The sequence below is a fragment of the Protopterus annectens genome, chromosome 5.part0 (assembly GCF_019279795.1).
Source record: "Protopterus annectens isolate FY-2018-M chromosome 5.part0, PAN1.0, whole genome shotgun sequence".
NCBI classification, from domain to species: domain Eukaryota; kingdom Metazoa; phylum Chordata; order Ceratodontiformes; family Protopteridae; genus Protopterus; species Protopterus annectens.
Genome location: NC_056735.1, coordinates 1485990837 through 1486011570, shown reverse-complemented (window position 1 = coordinate 1486011570; position 20734 = coordinate 1485990837). Strand labels below are relative to the sequence as shown.

The 20734-nt window shown below is 38.5% G+C and overlaps 1 protein-coding gene across 1 annotated transcript in view; it reads left to right on the top strand.

The window, feature by feature from the left end:
* The window catches only part of GAB2 (GRB2 associated binding protein 2), a 1426812-nt gene that overhangs the window by 1264996 nt on the left and 141082 nt on the right, over window positions 1-20734 (top strand). Inside the window, exon 5 of the mRNA XM_044071312.1 lies at window positions 5145-5239. Coding sequence (XP_043927247.1) covers window positions 5145-5239 — 95 coding nt within the window. The remainder of the gene's footprint in view (window positions 1-5144; window positions 5240-20734) is intronic.

The window sequence follows — 20734 nt, the reverse complement described above, 5'->3', positions numbered from 1 at the left end:
GTTATGAGGAAATCCTTCTATGAGGCTCAGCTTATAAGTAAGAGCATGGCATCCAGATCTAAGGATGCCATAGTATCACTGTACTCAGCCCTCACCAGACCACTAATTGAGTACATTGCACCCTTTGGCATGTACCTTGCCAGGCACCTGCACCACTTGGAGCATCCTCACCAGAAAAATATAGGATATAGCCAACATGTTATATGTGGAAAAATTAAGAGCCCTTTCATTGTATTCAGTTTCATACTGATTACTGAGGGGTGATGTATGCCTGACCTACGAGGTAGTCTCTGACCCATCCCTGATGAAAATTTTGCATATTCGCAAAACTAACTGCACAAGGGTTACCCACTCCAAGGAGCTAAACCTAATCTCTGACATGAACAGATCATGCTGGAGAGACAGATATGAGTTCCAGAGATTACTGCTCTTCTGGAATTGGCATCTTCAAGCGCAGTCTGAACCAATGGATGGGAAATCACAAATTCACTCCTGGGGTGGTGCTCATGTCCAGGTCTATATTAGGTAATCGAACTTTCAAAAGTTCGACTGTCATATGGTCAACACCACATGATCGAATTTTTGAAAGTTCAAACATTTTAACAAAGATCTCCATACAGCACGGAATTAGAAGATTTCCCTTTTCTGCACTGTAGTGTGATCTCGAGGCTGGTACATTTAAAGAGTGGGGGGTGTGGTGGTGCTGGGGGGGCTTGCCCCCCTGCTTAAAATGTTCAGGTGGGTTATTTGTGTAGTTTATTATTTTTTTTATTAGATATTCGAACTTTTAAAACTTCGATCATATGGTGTCGACCATATATGACAGTCGAACTTTTGAAAGTTTGATTATCTAATATAGACCCACTCATGTCCCTTATGGACAGAGGCAGTCTGTAAAAATTGTCAAAACCCCTCTTGCTGACCCTTGTTATCTTTCCTTTTTCTTAAGCCTTTAGTCTAGTACTCTCCTATGAATGGATGAACGAAAGATGAAATTGAACTGCCAGAACTTTTTCTTCTCTTTTTACTGTTGATTTTCTCTTTCTGTCTCTAAATTTCCTCTCTGCTGACATCAAGGCAGTCTAATGACTAGCCAGTGGATTTTACCCAGACTGATAATTTCCAGGTGTTTTGCCTCATATTTTTGTCTGATACTCATGAAATCTGTACATTTTGGACAAACCTCTGAGGAGTGAAGTCACTAAATAATGACATACATTTGAGTTTTAGAGTTTGTATCCTTCAGAAAATGCATGCAAACGTACATCCTATTATTCCAGCAAGTTTCTAACTGTTTAGAAGACGTTAGAGACATATTACTGATATGGACAGCAAGCAGAAAAAATATTTTATTCTGCCACTGCCATCTGCTGGTCAGTACTGGCAGATTTTTTGCCTAGTGCGGGTCCTGACCTTAACAACTTTAGTAGGGGGTGCTTAACATTTGTAAACGTCAGGTTTTGTACCATTCTGGCACTTAACTGCTTTGTCTTTTTCCATCACAATGCTCCATGCACTACATATATTGTGATAATTTTCTGTTACAGTGCCTAACAGTATATATTGTTGAGTAAACTGATGTGTAAGTGTATGTAAAGCCAGAGTGGTGGGAACCTATTACTTTCTTAAGTAGCAGTCTTTCAACAGCAAATGGCCAGCCTATATATTACATTTGTAAAAATGAGTGTTTCTAAATTAATTTGGCTGTGGTAGGGGTGCAACTCCTTCAAAGGGGTAGGAAACAGTAAGTATCAGGGCATATGTGATTTATGTAACAAGTTAAGGTCTCTGCAGCAGCCTTCCCTCTTTATAAAATAATGTGTCTGTAGCAGGACAACTAACTTTGGACACAAGTCTTATACACTGTGTATCACTGCTTATTCCTCTTCACTCTTTTTAGCAGTTGGTGGTGTTTCCTTGTTTGTTTGTGCTGTGCTGGGGCAATGCATGCAGGCTGTTGATCCAGCCGGATGGGAGGCTCAGATGGTGGGCTACCCTTCATTGTTTTTGGAAATTTGGAGCTTTTGTTATTTGGTTACAATATTCAAGTTCTGTGCTGGAACAGAGGCATTCAGGTTGTTGATCCACCTCAATGGGAGAGATGGAGGAGGGGCTGTCCTAACTCTTTAAGGTGGGACTTATTTCTGTTCACTGGCTTTAAAAAGTGTAGGCATGTTGGTGATTGACAGTACTGTGGAAGTACTGTTTTGGAGCCAAGCATACAGGCTCTATGTAGGCGTGGTAGGAGAATCTGTGGAGTACTCATGAAAGCCAGCCAAACAACCAAGAGAGACTCAATCAGTCTTTCAAATTCTACTGAAAGAACCTACAGGCAGTGCTTGTACGAAAAGGAAAAGGGGGACCTTGGTAGCATGAGCATGTTCTGTTCAGTGGAGGTTTTCTTTAAAGCCTGCCACCTTCCAGTGTAGCCACACAGGAAGCACACCTCTGTGGTGCAGAGAGAGAGAGAGAGAGAGATAAAACAATGACTGCTTCTCATATTAACTCTCATTCAGTTAGCAGCATGGGATGCTGGAAAAGCTGGGCAGGGTAGGGGATGTAGATTGGGCAGTGCACACTGGCAGCTACTCACCCATCCTAGGAGCACAAAGGCAGTCCAGTGTGCTGCACTGCAGATTCCAGCAGACATGTGGAGATCTAACATGCAGCACTATGAGTTGAGGCGATGGCTGTGCCGCATAGTAAGCCTGGGGAGTGAGTTTAGTTTATGTGATACATGCTCGTGGCCTCTCCAGATAGCATAGACTGTGAAAGTCACAGCCATTGCAGGGAAAGGTTAGAATGGGATGTCTCGTTTCCAAGTTTCCAGTTGAACTCAGGTTGCTTGCAATGTAGTAATGGCTTTTTCCCTCTATGCCAGTGGCATAGCGGGGGGGGGTCCGCCCCAGGCGGCTCTTTTCGGACTGTCACATAGTTTTAATTAAAAACAAAATTTATTTAAGTGCGTTCTTCTTTAAGAACAATCCTGTAACATCATGTCATTCTTCTGGTCCAGTCCCATCGTCTGTGCATGCTGTTCTTCTTCCTGTCTGCTCAGCCGCCCCTCGCAATTTTAAAATACATTAAGGAGAGTTTGCTGATTCTTATTTATTGCTGCTGCTATTTTGCAAGTAAGGAGGTGTGTGTGTGTGTGTGTGTGTGTGTGTGTGTGTGTGTGTGTGTGTGTGTGTGTGTGTGTGTGTGTGAGTGTGAAATGCCCCAGTCAGGTATAACTGGTGGTTAGTGTTAATCAGGCTCAAACCCTGTACCTTAGGTACAAGAAGCAAGAGCCTGAATTCTCTATGCATGCCACCACTGTCTGGAATGTTTGGCTCATACTTTTGGTCTATTTATCTTAAAACTTTTAGTTTTCTGGCAAATCATAGAGAACTGTACTCACTAAATAATGATAGCCATTTAAGTTTCAGTCTTCCTACCTTGGTATGGTAGTACAAAACCTTTTATTCTCGCAACTTTCTAAGATTATATAAGTAATGTCTAAAATGTGTCCTTGGTTTTGGGCCTTTGCTCCTCCTCCCAATACATTTTAGCTTTTTCCAGATTTGTGCTGCAAAGCTTAGAGATTTAGTTGAGTGTCAAGTAGATTTTATGAGTACCTGAGAGATTCAGGGGAAGAGAAGTTTAGTGCTACTTATGCCAATTCTGTTTGCATTGTTAATAGGTGGTATACTTGCTTTGATGCAGAAGGATGTGGGTCTACTCCCACACTATGTAGATGGATTGCTGATACTGTACTGTGTTGCAATTTAAAGGGAGTGGATGCTGCAGTCCTGTGATTGTCCTACTTTGGAAGAGATACCTAGTAACTATGAACCTGTTATCAGTTTGCATCCATTCCCTATTGCAATTTTACTAGCTTATCATTCTTTTAATGTAACATAGGCAATTTATTCTTCAAGGGCAACAGGCACTTTATTTGTAGATGAACAATTAAATATAAAGTTGGCTGCTAGAAGCAGCATCTTTATTAGTTATAGATCTCTTTAATGTGGAATTATTTAGATGGCGTTTACTTCTGCAGAGATTGTGCATATTTACTGATATTGGTAGATTGTAATGACAGAAGTTTGAGTAGACTTTTATGATGGAATATTCTGAATTGAGCAGTTTTGTCATTATTCGTTATTACATTTTGTTTCATTGCTTACTGGAAAAATGTTCAAAACAGTAAATTTAAAACCTGCTCTAACAAATGTGCTGTATTATACAAGGAATATAATTTAATACAATCAGGAAGGTGAATCAGAACACATGTGCAAGAGGTCTATGATTTGAAAACAGCACAAAGGTAAACTTTGTCCGCCACTAGCCAGATGCATTTTCTTTGAATGTAGGTTTCAATGCTCTTTCAATGAATGTGAGTTTCAAGAACAGAGAAATTTTAATGCTGAGTCTGTTTTCATTGTGAGACTGTAGTGCTTTGCTTAGCAGATGTCTATCAGTGTTTATGCTATAAATTTTAAAATAAAAGTTTTAAATGAAATCTAATAATCACTGTAGAAGCATAAAACATTATGCACATTGTAGTGTTTATGGTAAATGGGGAGAAATAACCAAGTAATGGGACACTGGAATGGCTGGCAGGGAGGAGAGCTATGTATGGGGAGGCCCATTTGACCATGATTTTGTGAGGGGTAGGGGAGGCAAACTCAAAGATAACCCCAGGGTGGCACAAACTCTAGCTATGCCACTGCTCTATGCCATGGAAGTGGATAACTCCAAATTTATTTGAAGATGCAAAAGTATATTTTGCATTTTAAAAATTGTACTTTTGTTGATGTTTAAGTTTAAAAATTCATAAAAATTGAGTTATCTTGGCATTTGATGTAGTGGTATTGCTATCAGATGCTAACCTAACTCAGCACTGTGTAAATTAATTGAAAGAAACAGATGCAGTAATTGGCTTGGCTATCGTAATTCAATTAACATCTATATAACAAAACAAACGTAACAGGAATTCACTCAAAAATTAATTTAAAGTTGAAATGGTAGTATTTACTTTCCTTAAGGCTCCTAACCATTTATACTACAGTACATTTCAGTAGAATTTACCCATTTGATAGTCAGCATGAACGATGTCTGCTTTAACAACCTTTCATGATTTTATTCTTTCTCTTCTTTAGCTTCATCATGTGACTCGTATGAGTACCCACATCATGGCTGCAGTGATAATGGCCTTTCAGTCGAGTCTGTGAATGACGGCTACAGCTCTTATCTAGTAAGTTAGAATAATGCCATGTGCAAATTTGTGGAGAGATAATTGCTTATTTGCATGTTCTGAATTAACCTTTTTTATATATTTGTCACTAGTAATGATTCACAATATTCCATCCTGTCAGCCTGTCACATTTTTAGAGATGACTATATCTCTTGGCCTTTTTTTTCATTTGTTGATCTTCTGTATCATGAAGAAATTGCACTGTTCTCTGCTAAACTTACAACATGATAGTTCATAGTTATGTTCTATAATTGGCACATTCATGTACCTAATAAACCGGTTCTTGTACCCTAAGCTGTTGGCAGGTAGCACAAGTAATCACAAACAGCCTAGCTAAACAGGCTTCTAAAGTTTGCTTGCATGTTTGCTGCTTTGATATGCAGTAATAAATGTTTGCTGTGTGTCGCTCCAATGCGTATTTTATATATTATTGTAGTGCAAGAATCATTTGGGAAAGTTTGTTTACTTTACAATGACTATTTTATGTGTAACTCTTTTGCATTATTGAAGTCATGTATTCTTGCTTATGCTGGCGTTGTTCTGTATGATTTCTTAATGGTGCCTTTTTAATGAAATCACCAAATGATAATTTATTTATTTGATTTATTTATTTACATTTAAGATTGTTTGCTTACACATTTGAAATTATTTTCAATTATCTGACTATGCTTTTTGACTCAGGTTGTTGCGGTGCATCAACTTACTGTGTTAGTATGGCTAATAAAAATACAGTTTGCACTCATTTACCATTCTCCTTTCCTCCTTTCAGGATACTTATTTCACCCAGGTAGCAATCCCTAATATTGTATAGTATGTCTACACACACACACACACACACACACACACACACACACACACACACACACACACTCACAGACAAACACACAATTCATGTACTTATGTAGACAGGTCATGTCAGAGAGATCAGACTAAATATGATACACTGGAGAAGGTAATGGCAAGCCATTCCAGTATTTTGCTAAGAAAACCCTATGGACAAAATATGGGAAAAAAACAACCATGTGTTAAAGTCCCTGAGGTCAAAAAGAGTTTAACTTAAGTAAATAACTAAACAACAAGATGTATTTCTTATAGCCAGGTAGGTGACATGACCCTGAGACCATATTCATACTACAGCCCTTGCCACGTGATGTATAGTAATTATGCAAGACAGTCTGTCTCTGTGGTGCAGAGGAATGGAGCCCTGACTGGAGCTTCAGTTAGTGGCCCTGGCACTGAAAGATCCAGACAGAGAAGGAGAGGAGTGAATGGGACATAGCTTGCTCACCTCTGCCAGGTAGAGGGGAGAATTGTGAGTACTCAGAGAGCACATGGGGAAGTGCAGTTTCTCTGGTGAACACTGGAGTAGCCACTTCCTGTGCTTCGGTTAACGGGGGTGAGGATGCATTCTGGAAATGTTCCTTGGTGAAATGAGTGATGACCAATGCAGAAAGTCCATTGTACTGTTTCCTTCAGCTGCTTAGTGAGGCATGTATTCAGGTAGATAAGGCTAAAGGAAAACCTTTAAATCACCGTTGATGTCTGTCTCAATGATGGCCCTTCCCAGTCAAAGCTTGCCCCCAGATGGGGAATGAATTAATCAATTTTTTCCGGAATAGGGCTAATGATCAACAGACAGATGGGGGAAAAAGTGCAAAAACAAAACAAAAAAATACGCAAGACAGAAAAAGTTACAAAATTTTATTCCTTAATATATTTAGGTATATATAAAGAATGAAATTGTATTAAATATAATATATATAGTTGAACAACAAAATTTACATAATGAACTTCCAAGATGGCTGCACATTGAGTAATAAGTTTAATTTCAGCTCACCCAGTCTGAAAACAGAAACTCAGAAAAGAAATCCTGTAAATTTGGCTTGTTAGGTAAATTTCAATTTCAATTACTGGTTATTAAGTGCACTGCTTGAATACCACCAAAGAAGAAATTTAAGAGAACCTGAAAGAAAATCAATCACAAAAGGTGAGGTGAAAGCACTAGCTGGGAAGAAGCCTGTAGCTATTTGGCAAAAAGCAGTTCAAACTCCAGCCTTGGTGCAAGGCATGACTTCCAGTAATCTAGAGTAAAAAATAAGCCAGATGTGTTTAGAGCTTATTAAAATAAACAAAACACTCAACTCAAATAACAAAAGGCTGGAAAAAATGGAAGAAGCTTTAAAATTATATTCAGTTGAGACGGCAAAAACTGCAAAAATCAAAGTTATTTGAATCTATGTCATATCTTACAAGACTTTTTATTTTAATGAAATCCCTCAAAAAGAAAAAAACAAAAAAGTAAATAAACACACCCGTAGAACAGCCTCATAACCTATTAGCTTAATACTAACACACACAACAAAATGAAGAAAAGGCTGGCTGAGTATGAAACTGCTCAAGAAGACATGCTTCAAAAAACCAGGAAAACACAACCACAATATGACCGTGCAGTCATTGAAAACCCAGAAACAAGAAAAGACTCAATTAGTAAAATTAAAAAAGTTTCAGTGTTACGGTTAAGCACTTTTCCCCTATTTCTTGGGACTTCTTCAGAACCCCTTTGAAATTTTTCATTTTACTGGCAACTTGTTCATTTTTATTTTGGACAATTAAATGTGTTTTATTGTGTGTTTTATTTTTAACCCTGGCCTCTAGGTTATGCATTCAGAAAGATTACTCTAAAACCTACTGGCAAGTTTACTTTATTGGTCATGTGGAAGATATTGGTGGTGTGAAAGTTCGACACTATATGAGCCTTTTCTTGTTTCGATGTTTCAAAAAATGATAGAATTGGAGGATAGAGCATGTAGGGAAAACCTGAGATTTTCTGCTGTACCAGAGAAACTGGAAGGAACAGACTGTATTAATTTTATGGAAGCACAAAGCAACTGTACTGGAATTCTAGAGCAGGAGTTATTAATTCAGTTTCTCTGGTACAGCAGAAAATCTCTTTTGTCTAAAACTCAACATGGTTTTCGCCCCCATCATAGTACAACCACTGCCCTCCTCTCCTTTGTTGACTCAGTCAGTAGCAACCGTAATAACAAATTAATATCCTCTGCTCTCTTTCTTGACCTATCGAAAGCCTTCGACATGGTCAATCACCAGATACTGCTCCACACCCTGGAAACCCTACATCTTGACAACCTAGCTCTAAGTTGGTTTAATGCTTACCTTTCTGGTAGGCAACAAGCTGTCCAGTGGCAAAACAGGCTATCTCACCTGCTCCCCAACACCATTGGAGTTCCTCAGGGCTCTATACTTGGTCCCCTTCTTTTCTCCGTTTTCATAAATGATCTTCCCTCAGTCATCCCCAAAGCCACCTGCATTCAATATGCAGATGACTCCACCCTGATCTGCTCTGAAGTTTCTTTCCCTAATCTCCAAGCAGTCACCCAACACTGTTTTGCTATAGTCGAAAAATGGTTCTCTGAACTGAAACTCATCCTAAATCCAACAAAAACTAAGTTACTGCTATTTTTCCCCACTTTAGCTACTCCCCTAGGACAAGAACCTCCACTTGCTAATAATATGACCTTCCACGTTGAATCCATCAATGGCACCATCATTGAGCCTGTCTCCACTACCAAACTATTAGGTGTTACTATTGACCACAAGCTCAAATTTGATATGCACATTAGCCAAACCATTAAGTCTGTAAACAAGAAACTCGGCTCAATGTACAGAATAAAGAACTTTCTAACTCCTCATGCCAAACTAACCATTGCTCGCACTCACCTCCTCTCCACCCTATTATATGCCTCCCCGGTACTTTCCTTCCTCAATAAGCGAGAGCTCAATAAACTCTCTGTTGCCTATAATCATATTGCCAAATTTATAACAGGAACACCTTATCGTACTCACCACTGCCTTAACCTTAAAAAACTTGGCTGGTTAGAATTGCCCAATCTTCTCAAACTTAACCAACTCACTGAAGCATTTAAAATAATTAACCAACCAGATAGAACCCCCTCACTGAGCAAAATTCTGACCCCCTACTCCAACCTAAACTGCCTTCGATCCTCAAATAGTGTCCAGGTGCTAACCATTAAATCTAATAATTCGGGTGGTGATGCTCTCTATGCCAATTCCATTGGAAAGCTTTGGAATTCCCTTCCTAACAACCTAAGACTTACGACCTCACTTAATCAATTCAAAAATAATCTCAAAGAATTCCTTAAGTCACACTGGTTATGCCCATGTCCTAAACCAGACTAATCCTAAAGGTCTCATACCACCTCAGTCTCTTCCTCCTCTCATAGTTTATAATCTTAACCTCACTGCTTCTCAATGTAACCATGTCAAGATTATTTACACAACATGTGAATGTTATTTAATCAGTATGTAAATTTTGCTGTTTTCTTTTTATTATTATGTTAATGTTATTTCTTCTGTACGTAAATGTATTGTGTTTTTCTCTTCATTGTGGAGCTTTTCTCCCCGGGCCTCTACTGAAAAAGGACATGTATCCAGCTAGACTATCCCGGTCAACAAATGTAAAATAAATAAAATAAATAAATAAATAAATAAATTCAAGGGCACATTGTGTATATGATCCAAACCTGGGTATGAGAAAGCAACCAAGACCTCTAATACTAAAAATGTAATCATACCAGCAGAAAGAGTTGATTCTGACAAAACTGTGGCAGAAGTACAAAGTACTACAAGTTGGAGTCAGTAGAATGTTTGTGGAAAATGATTACTCATTGTACTCCAGGCAGAAAAGGGGTACATTTATTTTAGAAAACGTAATTTGGAGAAGTTGGTGTGAGATTCAAACTGCTGTATACAGTTACCTTCAAAATATTTCTCCCCTGGAGGGTCAAAGTCAGTTTTTGATGCAGAGCAAGTTAAGGATGAAATACAAATGTTAGTCCAACAAAAAGTGAGCTGTCAAACAAAGAGAGACTATGGCTGTGAAACCTTTCCTAATGTTAAAAAGGATAACACTTCAGAGACAGAAAAAAACAGAGGAGCTCACTAGAAGAACCAGGAGTACATTGGAAATAAACCAGAGACTGGAGTTGAGAGATGGAGCTCAACAAGAAGAAAACCAGCAACTCATAAATTAATAAATAAAAGTGGGATTACAAAGCATCAATCACATTTGTGAAATTGGTGGAACAAGAAAACCTGGAAGTATAGGACTTTTTTGACTTTGTTAAACTTGTAGGGAACTCCAAAGCATATGGTCTACTTCGTGTCATTAATGTCTGGAAGAACATTAAGGAGGGGGAAAAGGAAGGAAAGAATTAACTATAAGTAAAGCAGTTTTTTGTTGTTAACAGTATAAATGTTGATGCATCCTGTATGTTATAAAGTAAAGCTATGTCAGTTATTTTTGTGTGTAATAGGGATACTAAAGTAAATAGGTGCCATTTTCTTTCTTCTTTCTTTCATCTTGCTCAGGTTCAAGAAATGTAGGTACTTCAGTGTAAAAAGAGAAGAAAGTCTGGACAAAAGAGCATATCAGTAAACAAGATATACTTTTTCTTACTTTTGCATAGGGGAATGACTGGATTAATGCCCTTGGCTTGATCTAATAAAAAGTTTTAAGGGGAAGCAAATAAATAAAAGAAAATTAAATATAATGAAAAGTTTGTTCTTTATCAAATAAATGTTCACAGTAGAACATGAGAAGCTTGTAGCTGAAGGCAACTTTGTATCTGGTTCTCATGTTTCTATGAAGATAAGCTGATAGGAGCAATAAAAACAGAATGCCTTTTTCATTCAGTGGCTGGAAGACAATGTTTTCTGAAAGCATTCAAGTTGTTTTCAAAATCTGGGAGAGGATTAAAGATAAGATAAAAACAGATGGCACTTAGTATTAAGTAGAAGCACAGGCTGTACCATGCATTTTAACATGTAAAACCTTAGAACAATTCAGGACTGTGAGTGTAGCTGTCAAATGGGGACAACAGTTCCTATTAGGAACGTTAAACTTCATTATTTGAAGATGCAAATAGTTGTGTGTGTTAGTATTAAGCTAATAGGTTATGAGGCTGTTCTACGGGTGTGTTTATTTACTTTTTTGGGTTTTTTTGAGGGTTTTCATTAAAACAAAAAGTCTTGTAAGATATGACATAGATTCAAATAACTATAACAAGAAACAAGTGTATAAAACATCAATCTGCCAAACATTAGTGCATGCACATTCCCTGCACACTGCTCTGTCAGAGATGGCAGTGGCCGTCTGGGCAGTTTTTCTATCTCTCTCAACTTTCTGATTTAAAAGCCCACATTTGCACTTGTTTCCCCCTTTCCTGTAACTAGTTTAGTCCAGATATAGATTCTTAGTTTTAGCACTTGAATTTGCTTATTCGTGATCAGCACTTGTTCAGAACTTTTAATCCCTAAATAACCTACTAATTACTACAGCACTCAACCTTCCTCATTACCTAGAGGAAAACAGTTTTGGTACTTATTTTCCTCACTTGCTAGCTCTTGTACTCACTTTCCTCACTTATCTAGAGGAAAATAGTTTTTTATTCAGGCATGTCCAAGGGTCAGCTCCCAGTGTTCTCGCCTGTCTATCTGATGAATCTGGGCATCTTGGGGCAATGTAGAAATTGCCTCATGTACACAGACAACCCTCTCCTCCTACCACCCAACACTACAACCTGTGAGAGATGCATTTATCTAGCCAAACTGGAGATAAAGCTCTTTCCAATCAAGGCTGAACCTGACAGTCAAGAGGAGAAGGTAAACACTTGCACCACACTCATCACTTAGTCTCACTAAATCTACACCACCAAAATCCACATATAGAAAAACAAAACCATTTGCGGAGGCGCTCAATAATAATCTGTCTAAGCAACAGAGACCTCCAAAGCAGAAACACAAGCACCCTCCATCCCCCAACACAACCCAAATGACACATAGCCTGCAGATTCAATGTGCCACTTAATAAGGCAAACAACGTACCCAACACACTAGTCATAGGCGACTCTATAGTCAGGCACACTGATGTCCCACTCACCAGGCTAAACAAGGAGAAGGTTACTGTCAGCTGCCTGTTGTGTGCCAGGATCCGCCACATAACCCACGCACTCAGGTCACTCCACAACAAGTACAAATACGACTCCATCATTGTCCATGTTGATATGAACGACCTGAGACGTACCTCCCTGGACTACATGAAAAGAGACATGGAAGAGCTCTCCGATCTTGTAGCCCAGGCAGGTATGACCCTAGCCCTGAGTAGCATTCTGCCATCACCCAGAATGATACCGCAGTACAAGGACAAAATGATTGACTTCAACAATTGGCTAAGCTTCTAGTGCCATTCTAAAAGGATCCAGTATCTGTCTGCCTGGGATGACATGGTCGACAAACCACAATGCTTTGCCAGAGATGGCCTGCACCTGTCACCCCTGGGATTCCGGATACTGGCTAAGGTTCTTGCTGCCCCTATAGTGCCTTTTTTAGGCAAGGTTCAAATGACAAATTCACCACCGTAACAGGAACAGGCAAGCAAAAGCTGAGGGTGATACTACTCAATGCTAGAAGTCTAAATCTCAAAATGCACTCACTTGAGGCACTCCTTAAATGGAGAATATCGATGTCTGTGCAGTGACTGAGACCTGGTTCAAGGCTCCAGAGAGCACCTCTGCACTACCAGGCTATAACTCGTACCACACTTTTCGGCCATGTAACCTGGACCGGAACACCAAAGGCGGAGGTGTGTCCATATTCATTAAGAATATCCACACCTCCAGGCTAGATGCTCAGCATAATGCAGCCGAGGTTATCCAAGTGTAACTAACTCTGGGCAAAACTGCAATCCAAATTGTAGCTTGCTACAGATCACCCACCATGCCCCAGCATTCCCACTCCTCTTTTCTTGATGTACTGGAAAATATTAAGGTTCAACCGAACACCCTAATGGGCGATTTCAACTACCCCACCATTAACTGGGAAAACTACTCATGTACCAACTCCTTTGCTTAACGCTTTCTGGAATTCATAAACTCCAATGCCCTGGATCAACTTATCCACACCCACACCAGGGGCAACAATATCCTAGATCTAGTTATTACCAACATGAGTGACTGGTGTTCCACACCTGAAGTCAATGCCTCATTGATCTGATCCAACCATAAGTTAACTACCTTAGATATCCACATCCTGCCCCCACCCCCCATGGAAAACAATTTCTCCAAAGCCAACTTCATGCTTCTTAAGACAGAAGTGGTGAACTTCATGACACCCATGCAGATGGACAATACAGTTACAACTACTGAATCCTACACAATTGCACTTTATAAGCACTTACATGAGTGCATGGATCATGGTATCCTAAACAGAACCAAGACGCTATCCTCCAAAAAAAGAAAGCCAATCTGGTGGTCCCCTGCCATAAACAAACTGTACAACAGAAGGAAGAAACTGTTGCAAAAGAGAGTAAAATCCCATGAGTGGAGGAGCTCCCTGGTCAGCCTCAGTAAGAAGCTGCGATCCCTGATAAAATCCTCCAAAGCTAGTTACGAAAAAAAAATCACCACTGATTCTAAAGACAACCACAAAGCATTCTATAGCTATGTCAAGAATCTCAATGGCAACACTCAGGTCTGCTCTGAGTTACAGCACAATGATACTAAATATATAGACCCAACTGATATTGCCAACATCCTGGCAGATAGGTTCAGTGCTGACTTTACCCCCCTCTCACCCCCTAATGAGCCCATCTCTATACCGGAAGAATGCAAAGTTCCTGTAATCACAGCTGCAAAGGTAAAAACCACACTCTACAAAGCCAAGAACACAGCATCCATGGGACCAGACAACATCCCAGGCTGCATTCTACACGAACTACAGAACGAACTGGCACCCCATCAAAGTACCATGCTCAATCATAGCCTCACCTCAGGCTTTGTGCCTGCTGAATGACGCACAGTGACGGTTATCCCCCTCTACAAAGGGGGAGCCACCACAGACCCCGGGAACTACCGCCCCATTAGCCTGATGAGCCTGGTCTGCAAGGCCATGGAATGTATTATCATGGAACTTATAAACAAAGACATTGGTAATCTCCAAACTCTGGACCCCACCCAGTTCGGGTTTGTAAAAGGCAGATCATGTCTCCTAAACCCGATAGACTTCTTTGAAGCAGTCACCAAAGCCATTGACAAGGGTAAGGTGGTTCACACAGCCTATCTAGATCTTGCCAAGGCTTTCGACACCATCCCCCACTCTGGAATTATAGATAAACTCACTAAACTAGGTATAAATCCCTATGCCACAAGATGGGTGGCCAACTGGCTCATTGACAGAACCCACACTGTGAAAGTAGCAGACTCCAAATCCGACTTCAGACCAGTGACAAGTGGAGTACCACAGGGTTCAGTCCTGGGTCCTCTCCTGTTTGGTATCTACTTCTTTGAAGTACAGGATAACACAGAAGGGCTTTGGTTAACGAAGTTTGCAGATGACTGCAAACTAGGAGCCATAATCGAAACTCCTAATGATGTGGACATCCTGCAAAAGGACCTCACTGAGACAGATGCCTGGTGTCAAAGCCATGGCCTCAAGCTCAATGCCAAAAAATGCATTGTCATCCCCTTTGGTAAAAACTCTGTACCCATGAACTACAGCATACGCGGTAGTGTAGTTAACACCGAAAGTGTGATGAGAGACCTTGGGACACAGGTGGACAGTAGTCTGTCCTTTGATAATCACATCGCCACAGTAGTCAGAAAATCCTTCTATGTGGCACACCTCATCACAAAAGGTTTCTCATCCAGAAAAAAAGAGGTCATTGTTCTCCTCTACTCATCACTCATTAGACCCATTATAGAGTACAACACCCCTTTTGATATGTACCTCACAAGACATCTACAACAACTGGAAAGGCTGCAGAAATACCTCACAAAGAGGATTACTGGACTCAAACAGATGCCCTATGCAGACAGTCTCAAAAATCTCCAGCTTTACTCCGTCACATATCGCCTACTCAGAGGTGATCTCTGCCTAACATACAAAGCTATGTCAAACCCAGAGCTGTTGGACATGCTCCACTTAAAGAAATCCCAATCCCTCCGAGCTACACGTTCTAGGGACCTAAACCTTGTTACCACAATAAACAGAACATGCTGTAGGGATAAATTCCTGTCCCAGAGACTTCCCATATTCTGGAATAAACTACCTATCTATATCAAACAAAGCTCCTCATTAGCACTCTTCAAGCAAATCTTGATGATTGGATGGGAAATAGGAAATTCACCCCAGGGATCACCTCTGTGGCTCTGCTCGACAGTGGCACAGGAAAATAATTTTCTTGGGAGGCAAAAGCCAGGGTACCTTTTTGGCTGGGCTTATATAGGCCCCAGGGCCGATAGCCTATTACCTACCTATGAACCTATGAGCAAATTGGTGTAACTAAGGAAATTATTTCTTTTTTAAGCTATGATACAGAACTGGAATTGCCTAGACATTGTAAGATCTTGCTGAGTCAAGTATGATGGCTACCAGAAAAGCAGTAACTAGAAAATAGAAATAAAAGTCTAAACCAACTTTACTAGAAGTAGCAAAGATAGTAACAGAGGTCAAACAACTGGAATTGGGATCTTTAGAAAAGGGTAGGAGCAAATTGCATAGGAAAAATGAGAATTGTGGGATCAATGTATGCAGAGGGGAAATGAGGTTTAAAGAAGGCAGGATATGAATGAGCTTTGTAATGTCTGACTGTCAATGACCAAATATATTATAAGTGATGTATAATGTTTGCAACCACAGTTGTGTCAGCATGGTTTGTAATGTTTGCAACTGAAATTGTGTTTGTATGGTTTATTTTAATTTATATAAATGTAAGATTGTCTATGTTATATGTGATAATTTAATAAAGATCTTTCTTGTTTAAAAAAAATATTACCGTATGCATATAACACAAAAGCTGAAACTGAGCATTTTTAAAGCTGTTGTATGTAACAGGTGGGAATAATGACTTCTTATCATAATGACAACACTTTTTTAAATGTGAATGGTTTCACAGATATATACAAAAAAGATAGAATAGTGAACTATATTAAAAATGCAGTGTGCAAACAGTCATGCTGCAGTAGATACATCTGTAAAGAAATGAGCATGTGAATATTATAAGGAAAGGATTTCAGGATGGTTATTCAATGGAATATCTCGTACAAAGGGATAGTGGGGTATTTCTATTAATTGCAAGAGGAGCTCCAGTAGTGATAGAAGAGGAAATGATAATAATGGTAGTAGGGGCCACTAGCAAGGGAGGAGGATTTTGCTGGCATGTATTTATACTCCATCTAAAACTGCTACAGTGGAGCTTAAGAAAATTCCGGAAGAAATAATTAGCTTTTAGAAGGAAATATTACTTATAGATGGGGACTGTAATTTGATTTGCAACAGCGAAGATGTATCTGGGGGGCCTAGAGGAGAAAATATAACAAAAGAGGGTACATTTTTTAAAGACATTTATGAAGATATTTGGTATAGAAGATGTGAATTCAGTAGTAGGAGCGCAGAGAGAATTTACATATTATTCCCCAAGGTACAAAACTGAGCTAGGCTAGACAGAAATTATATTTCACAGGAACTTGTGTATTTAATTGATAGTTTTGATATGCATCCATTAACTATTTCAGATCACATGCAAATAATAACTAAAATAAAAATGCAGGATAATGAATACAAATGAAACACTGGCACTTCCCCACAGGTCTGTTGGAGAGGGGTTTAAGGAATAGGTAGTAGAAATTATTCAGGAGCTATTAGGGAAGATAGAAATTTCTTGAGGAAGTATAGCTAGGGAGTGGGATAAAATGAAAGTCGACTTTAATAATAGGATAAAAAAATAAAAAGAGATATGGTTAACAAATAAGGAAAATTTAGAGGGACTGACAAAGGTTAAAGTATTACAGAACAGGCAGAATATCATAGAACAAGAAGAGGTGCAACTGCCATTGTTAAAGAGAAAATAAAGGATTAACTCGATAATGTACATGAGTTTAGAAAGACTGCTGTTAAGCAACTGTTTTTGTTAATAACTCCAGAGCACAAAAGCTTTTAGTGCAACTGCTCAGGCAACAGAAAGTGGAAAGGGTTGTTGCCTCAGCTTATGGAGCCTATAACAAGAAAAATAACCAGAAATCCTGTAGAGGTATTAGAAATATTTTGGAAATTTTATGAAAATCTGTATAAAATAGAGAAAGGTGGAAATCAAGAAAAATCACAAATGTAAATGTTTACTGAAGAATTAAATATGCCAAGGTTAGAGGTAGATGAAGCTCAATTGCTAACATTTAGGACTGGAGGAGATGAGATAAAAATGGTGGTTCATAACCAATCTACAGTAAAGTCTCCATGAATAAATAGCATTCCTGTGGAAGTTTGGAAGTTAGGAGGGAAGAAAGTGATAAAGATCTGGGAGGTTTTTTGTTACAGTATTTTAAAAGGAGAAGAAGCACCAACATCCTGGAAGAATGCTGTGGTATTTGTAATACCTAAAGATGGTAAAGACTCATCAAATCCATCTTCATATAGTCACATTTTGAGTGTAACCCATGAATATAAAGTGTTTTTGTCTACAATGGCTAAAGGAATGGCAAAGGTGATGTCAAAATTGATAGAGATGGGTCAATGGCGTTATGTGGAGGGAAGGCAAACATTTGACAGCATTAATAGAACAATAATGATCCAGAGGGAAGCAGAATGTAAGAAAGTACTACTGTTGTTGGTGGGTCCTGATGCAGAAAAAGCATTAGACAAAGTAAGCTGTGATTCTATGAGTAGACCAATGGAAGCACGTAAATTCCCCAATAAAATAATAAGATTGATTAGAAGGATATATGAGAGATTGCAGGCAAAAATTAAAGGGGGGATCCTCTCTGATAAGTCCTGTTTGCACAGAGGAACCAGACAGAGGTGTTCCCTTTCCTCTTTGTTATTTGTGTTACATTTAGAACCATTGGCAAAGAAAGTAAAGTACTCAGAAATTCAAGGATATAGTTGGTATGTAATCAAGAAAAGTTGGCTTTATTTGCAGATGATATTTTTTGTACCTGATGAAACCAAAAAAGGACATTTCAGTCTTGTGGAACAATCCACAACAATTTCAAGTCTTTTCAGGGTGCAAAATTAATGAAGATAAAACAAAGGCAGTAGTTGTAAACTTTCTACCTACACATAAATTGGTTCAGGAATTCCCATATTTATTGGGATATGATAAAACGAAGTACTTACAAGTATGGATTAAAAAGGATTTTGTTGTGGCAGGAAAGATAGAAATGTCATCAAAAAATATAGCTAGGGAGTGGGAAAAAATGAAAGTGGAATTTAATAATAGAAAAAATAAAAAGAGATATGGTTAAAAAGTAACAAGAATAATTCAGAGGAACTGACAAAGGTTAAAGTATTACAGAATAGGGGGAATCTCACAGAACAAGAAGAAATGCAATTGCAGAGTGCTAAAGAGAAAACAAGGGACTACCTTGATAATTTGTATGAGTTTAGAAAGATTGCTGTTAAGCAACTGCTTTTTCACAATAATACATGGGAAGAGAATAAACAAAAGATAATACAAACATTGAGAAACTGGAAACTGTTTTATGGATATGGGTAGCAAGGTACAAGCAGTGAAAATGTTTAAGTCCCTTTAGTTTTATGCTCAGGTCAGGCATATTTTTATCACCCAGAGAAAAAGCTGTGGATAACAATAAATAGTTGAAGGATTTTATCTAGGTGGGGAAGGAGGCAAGAATCAAGTGGGATAGGTTGTTCCTTCGACTAGAACAAGGTCGTTTGAGATTACATGATTTGAAGGGTATTTCAGGGATACATAGTTAAGACTTCTATACATAGTACATGCAAAAAGCTATAATTCAAAGTGAAAAAGGATGATGGTGAAACTGGTATTTTGGATGCAGATACTTAAGGAGAAGAAGAATAACCACACAAAATATTACATTCATAGAGTAACAGAAAGTATTCTAAGAACTAAACCAACACGGGAATAGAGAAAGAAGATTCTGCCAATAGGGATTACTGAATTTAAGTGTACAGAGAATAGGCAAGAGAAAGCTGGAATTTGCTGGAGAAAGATAGCAAAAGAACCCAGGTATTGGGTGCAAATAATTAGAGAGAGAAAGATAATAGAATTAAAAGAGGTCAATAATTCATTTGGACTTCAGTCTAGAGATTGCCTTCCCTGTCAAGGACTGACATCAGACTATAGGCAAAGAGAAAGTTATAGGGGATCCTAAATGAAAGACCAGCATGGGTAGAGTTTTAGTAGAATCTAGAACAGAAGCTACTGTTAAAAAAGGATAATTACTAGGGTATATCAAATATTGCATAATAACTATAGGATCAATTGGGAAGGTTAGAAAGCGTTGGGAAGAGAGACAGGATAAGCAATTCACAAAGAGACGATGGAGGGATATATGTATGGTTCCCAAATATCCAACAAAGCCTAGAAGATTTAGAATCTTTGCTTGGATGTGTTTACATAGGTATTTTAGGTACTTTTATACCCCAAACAGTATCCAAAGCATTTTTCCTCTGGTAGATTGCAAATGTTGGAGGTGTAATGGAGAAGGAAAAGGTAATTGGGAACATATTTTGGGAGTGTAATGAGTTAGCAGACTTTAAAAAATCTCTGCAAACTATGCTGTCAGAAATATTGGGTGAGCAAATTTGTAACAAAGGAAATGATTTTTAAGCTGTGTTACAGAATTGGAATTGTCTAGATATAGTAAGGCCTTGCTGAGTTTAATTCTGTTGGCTGCCAAAAAAAACAATTACTAGAAAATGGAAGTCAAAGTCTAAACCAGCCATAGCAGAAGTGGTGAATATAGTAACAGAAATAAAACAGCTGGAAGTGGGATTTTTAGACAAGGGTAGAAGCAAATTACATAGAAAAATTTGGAATTATATGAACAATACATGCAGAATAATGTTTTGGAGGAGGAATGAGGTTTAAGAGACGGCAGGAATTGAATGAGCTATGTATTGTTTGACTGACGACGAAGGCACAGAGGATTGTAAGTAATGTATAATGTTTGCAACTGAAAATATGTCAATATGGTTTGTTTTCATGGATATAAATGTATGATTGCCTGTCATAAGTGATAATTCAATAAAGATGTTACTTGTTAAAAATATTTACATACTGTTATTGCATTGCAGAAAGATACAATGCTATAGTTAGTCATTTCTATCATCTATATAGCAATGACACTTAGCAGGCATCTGGTGAGTATTCTTTTAATTTTTTGTTAAAGTTAATAGATTTAATACTATATATTTATATAGGCTGATTTTAATAAGTACATACTTGCACGAAAAAGGTCAACAAAAAAGAACTTGGTTGATTTCATCCAAATCTGCAGATACTTTAGTGAGAAAATAGCCAAAAGTTTATCTTTTTCCAAATCAATTTCGTATTACTTTAGGATGTCTCAACTCCATGTGTCTAGGAGATGGGTGAAACTTGTTTTTCCCTTCTAGGTAAGCAAAAAGGGAAGTCATGCC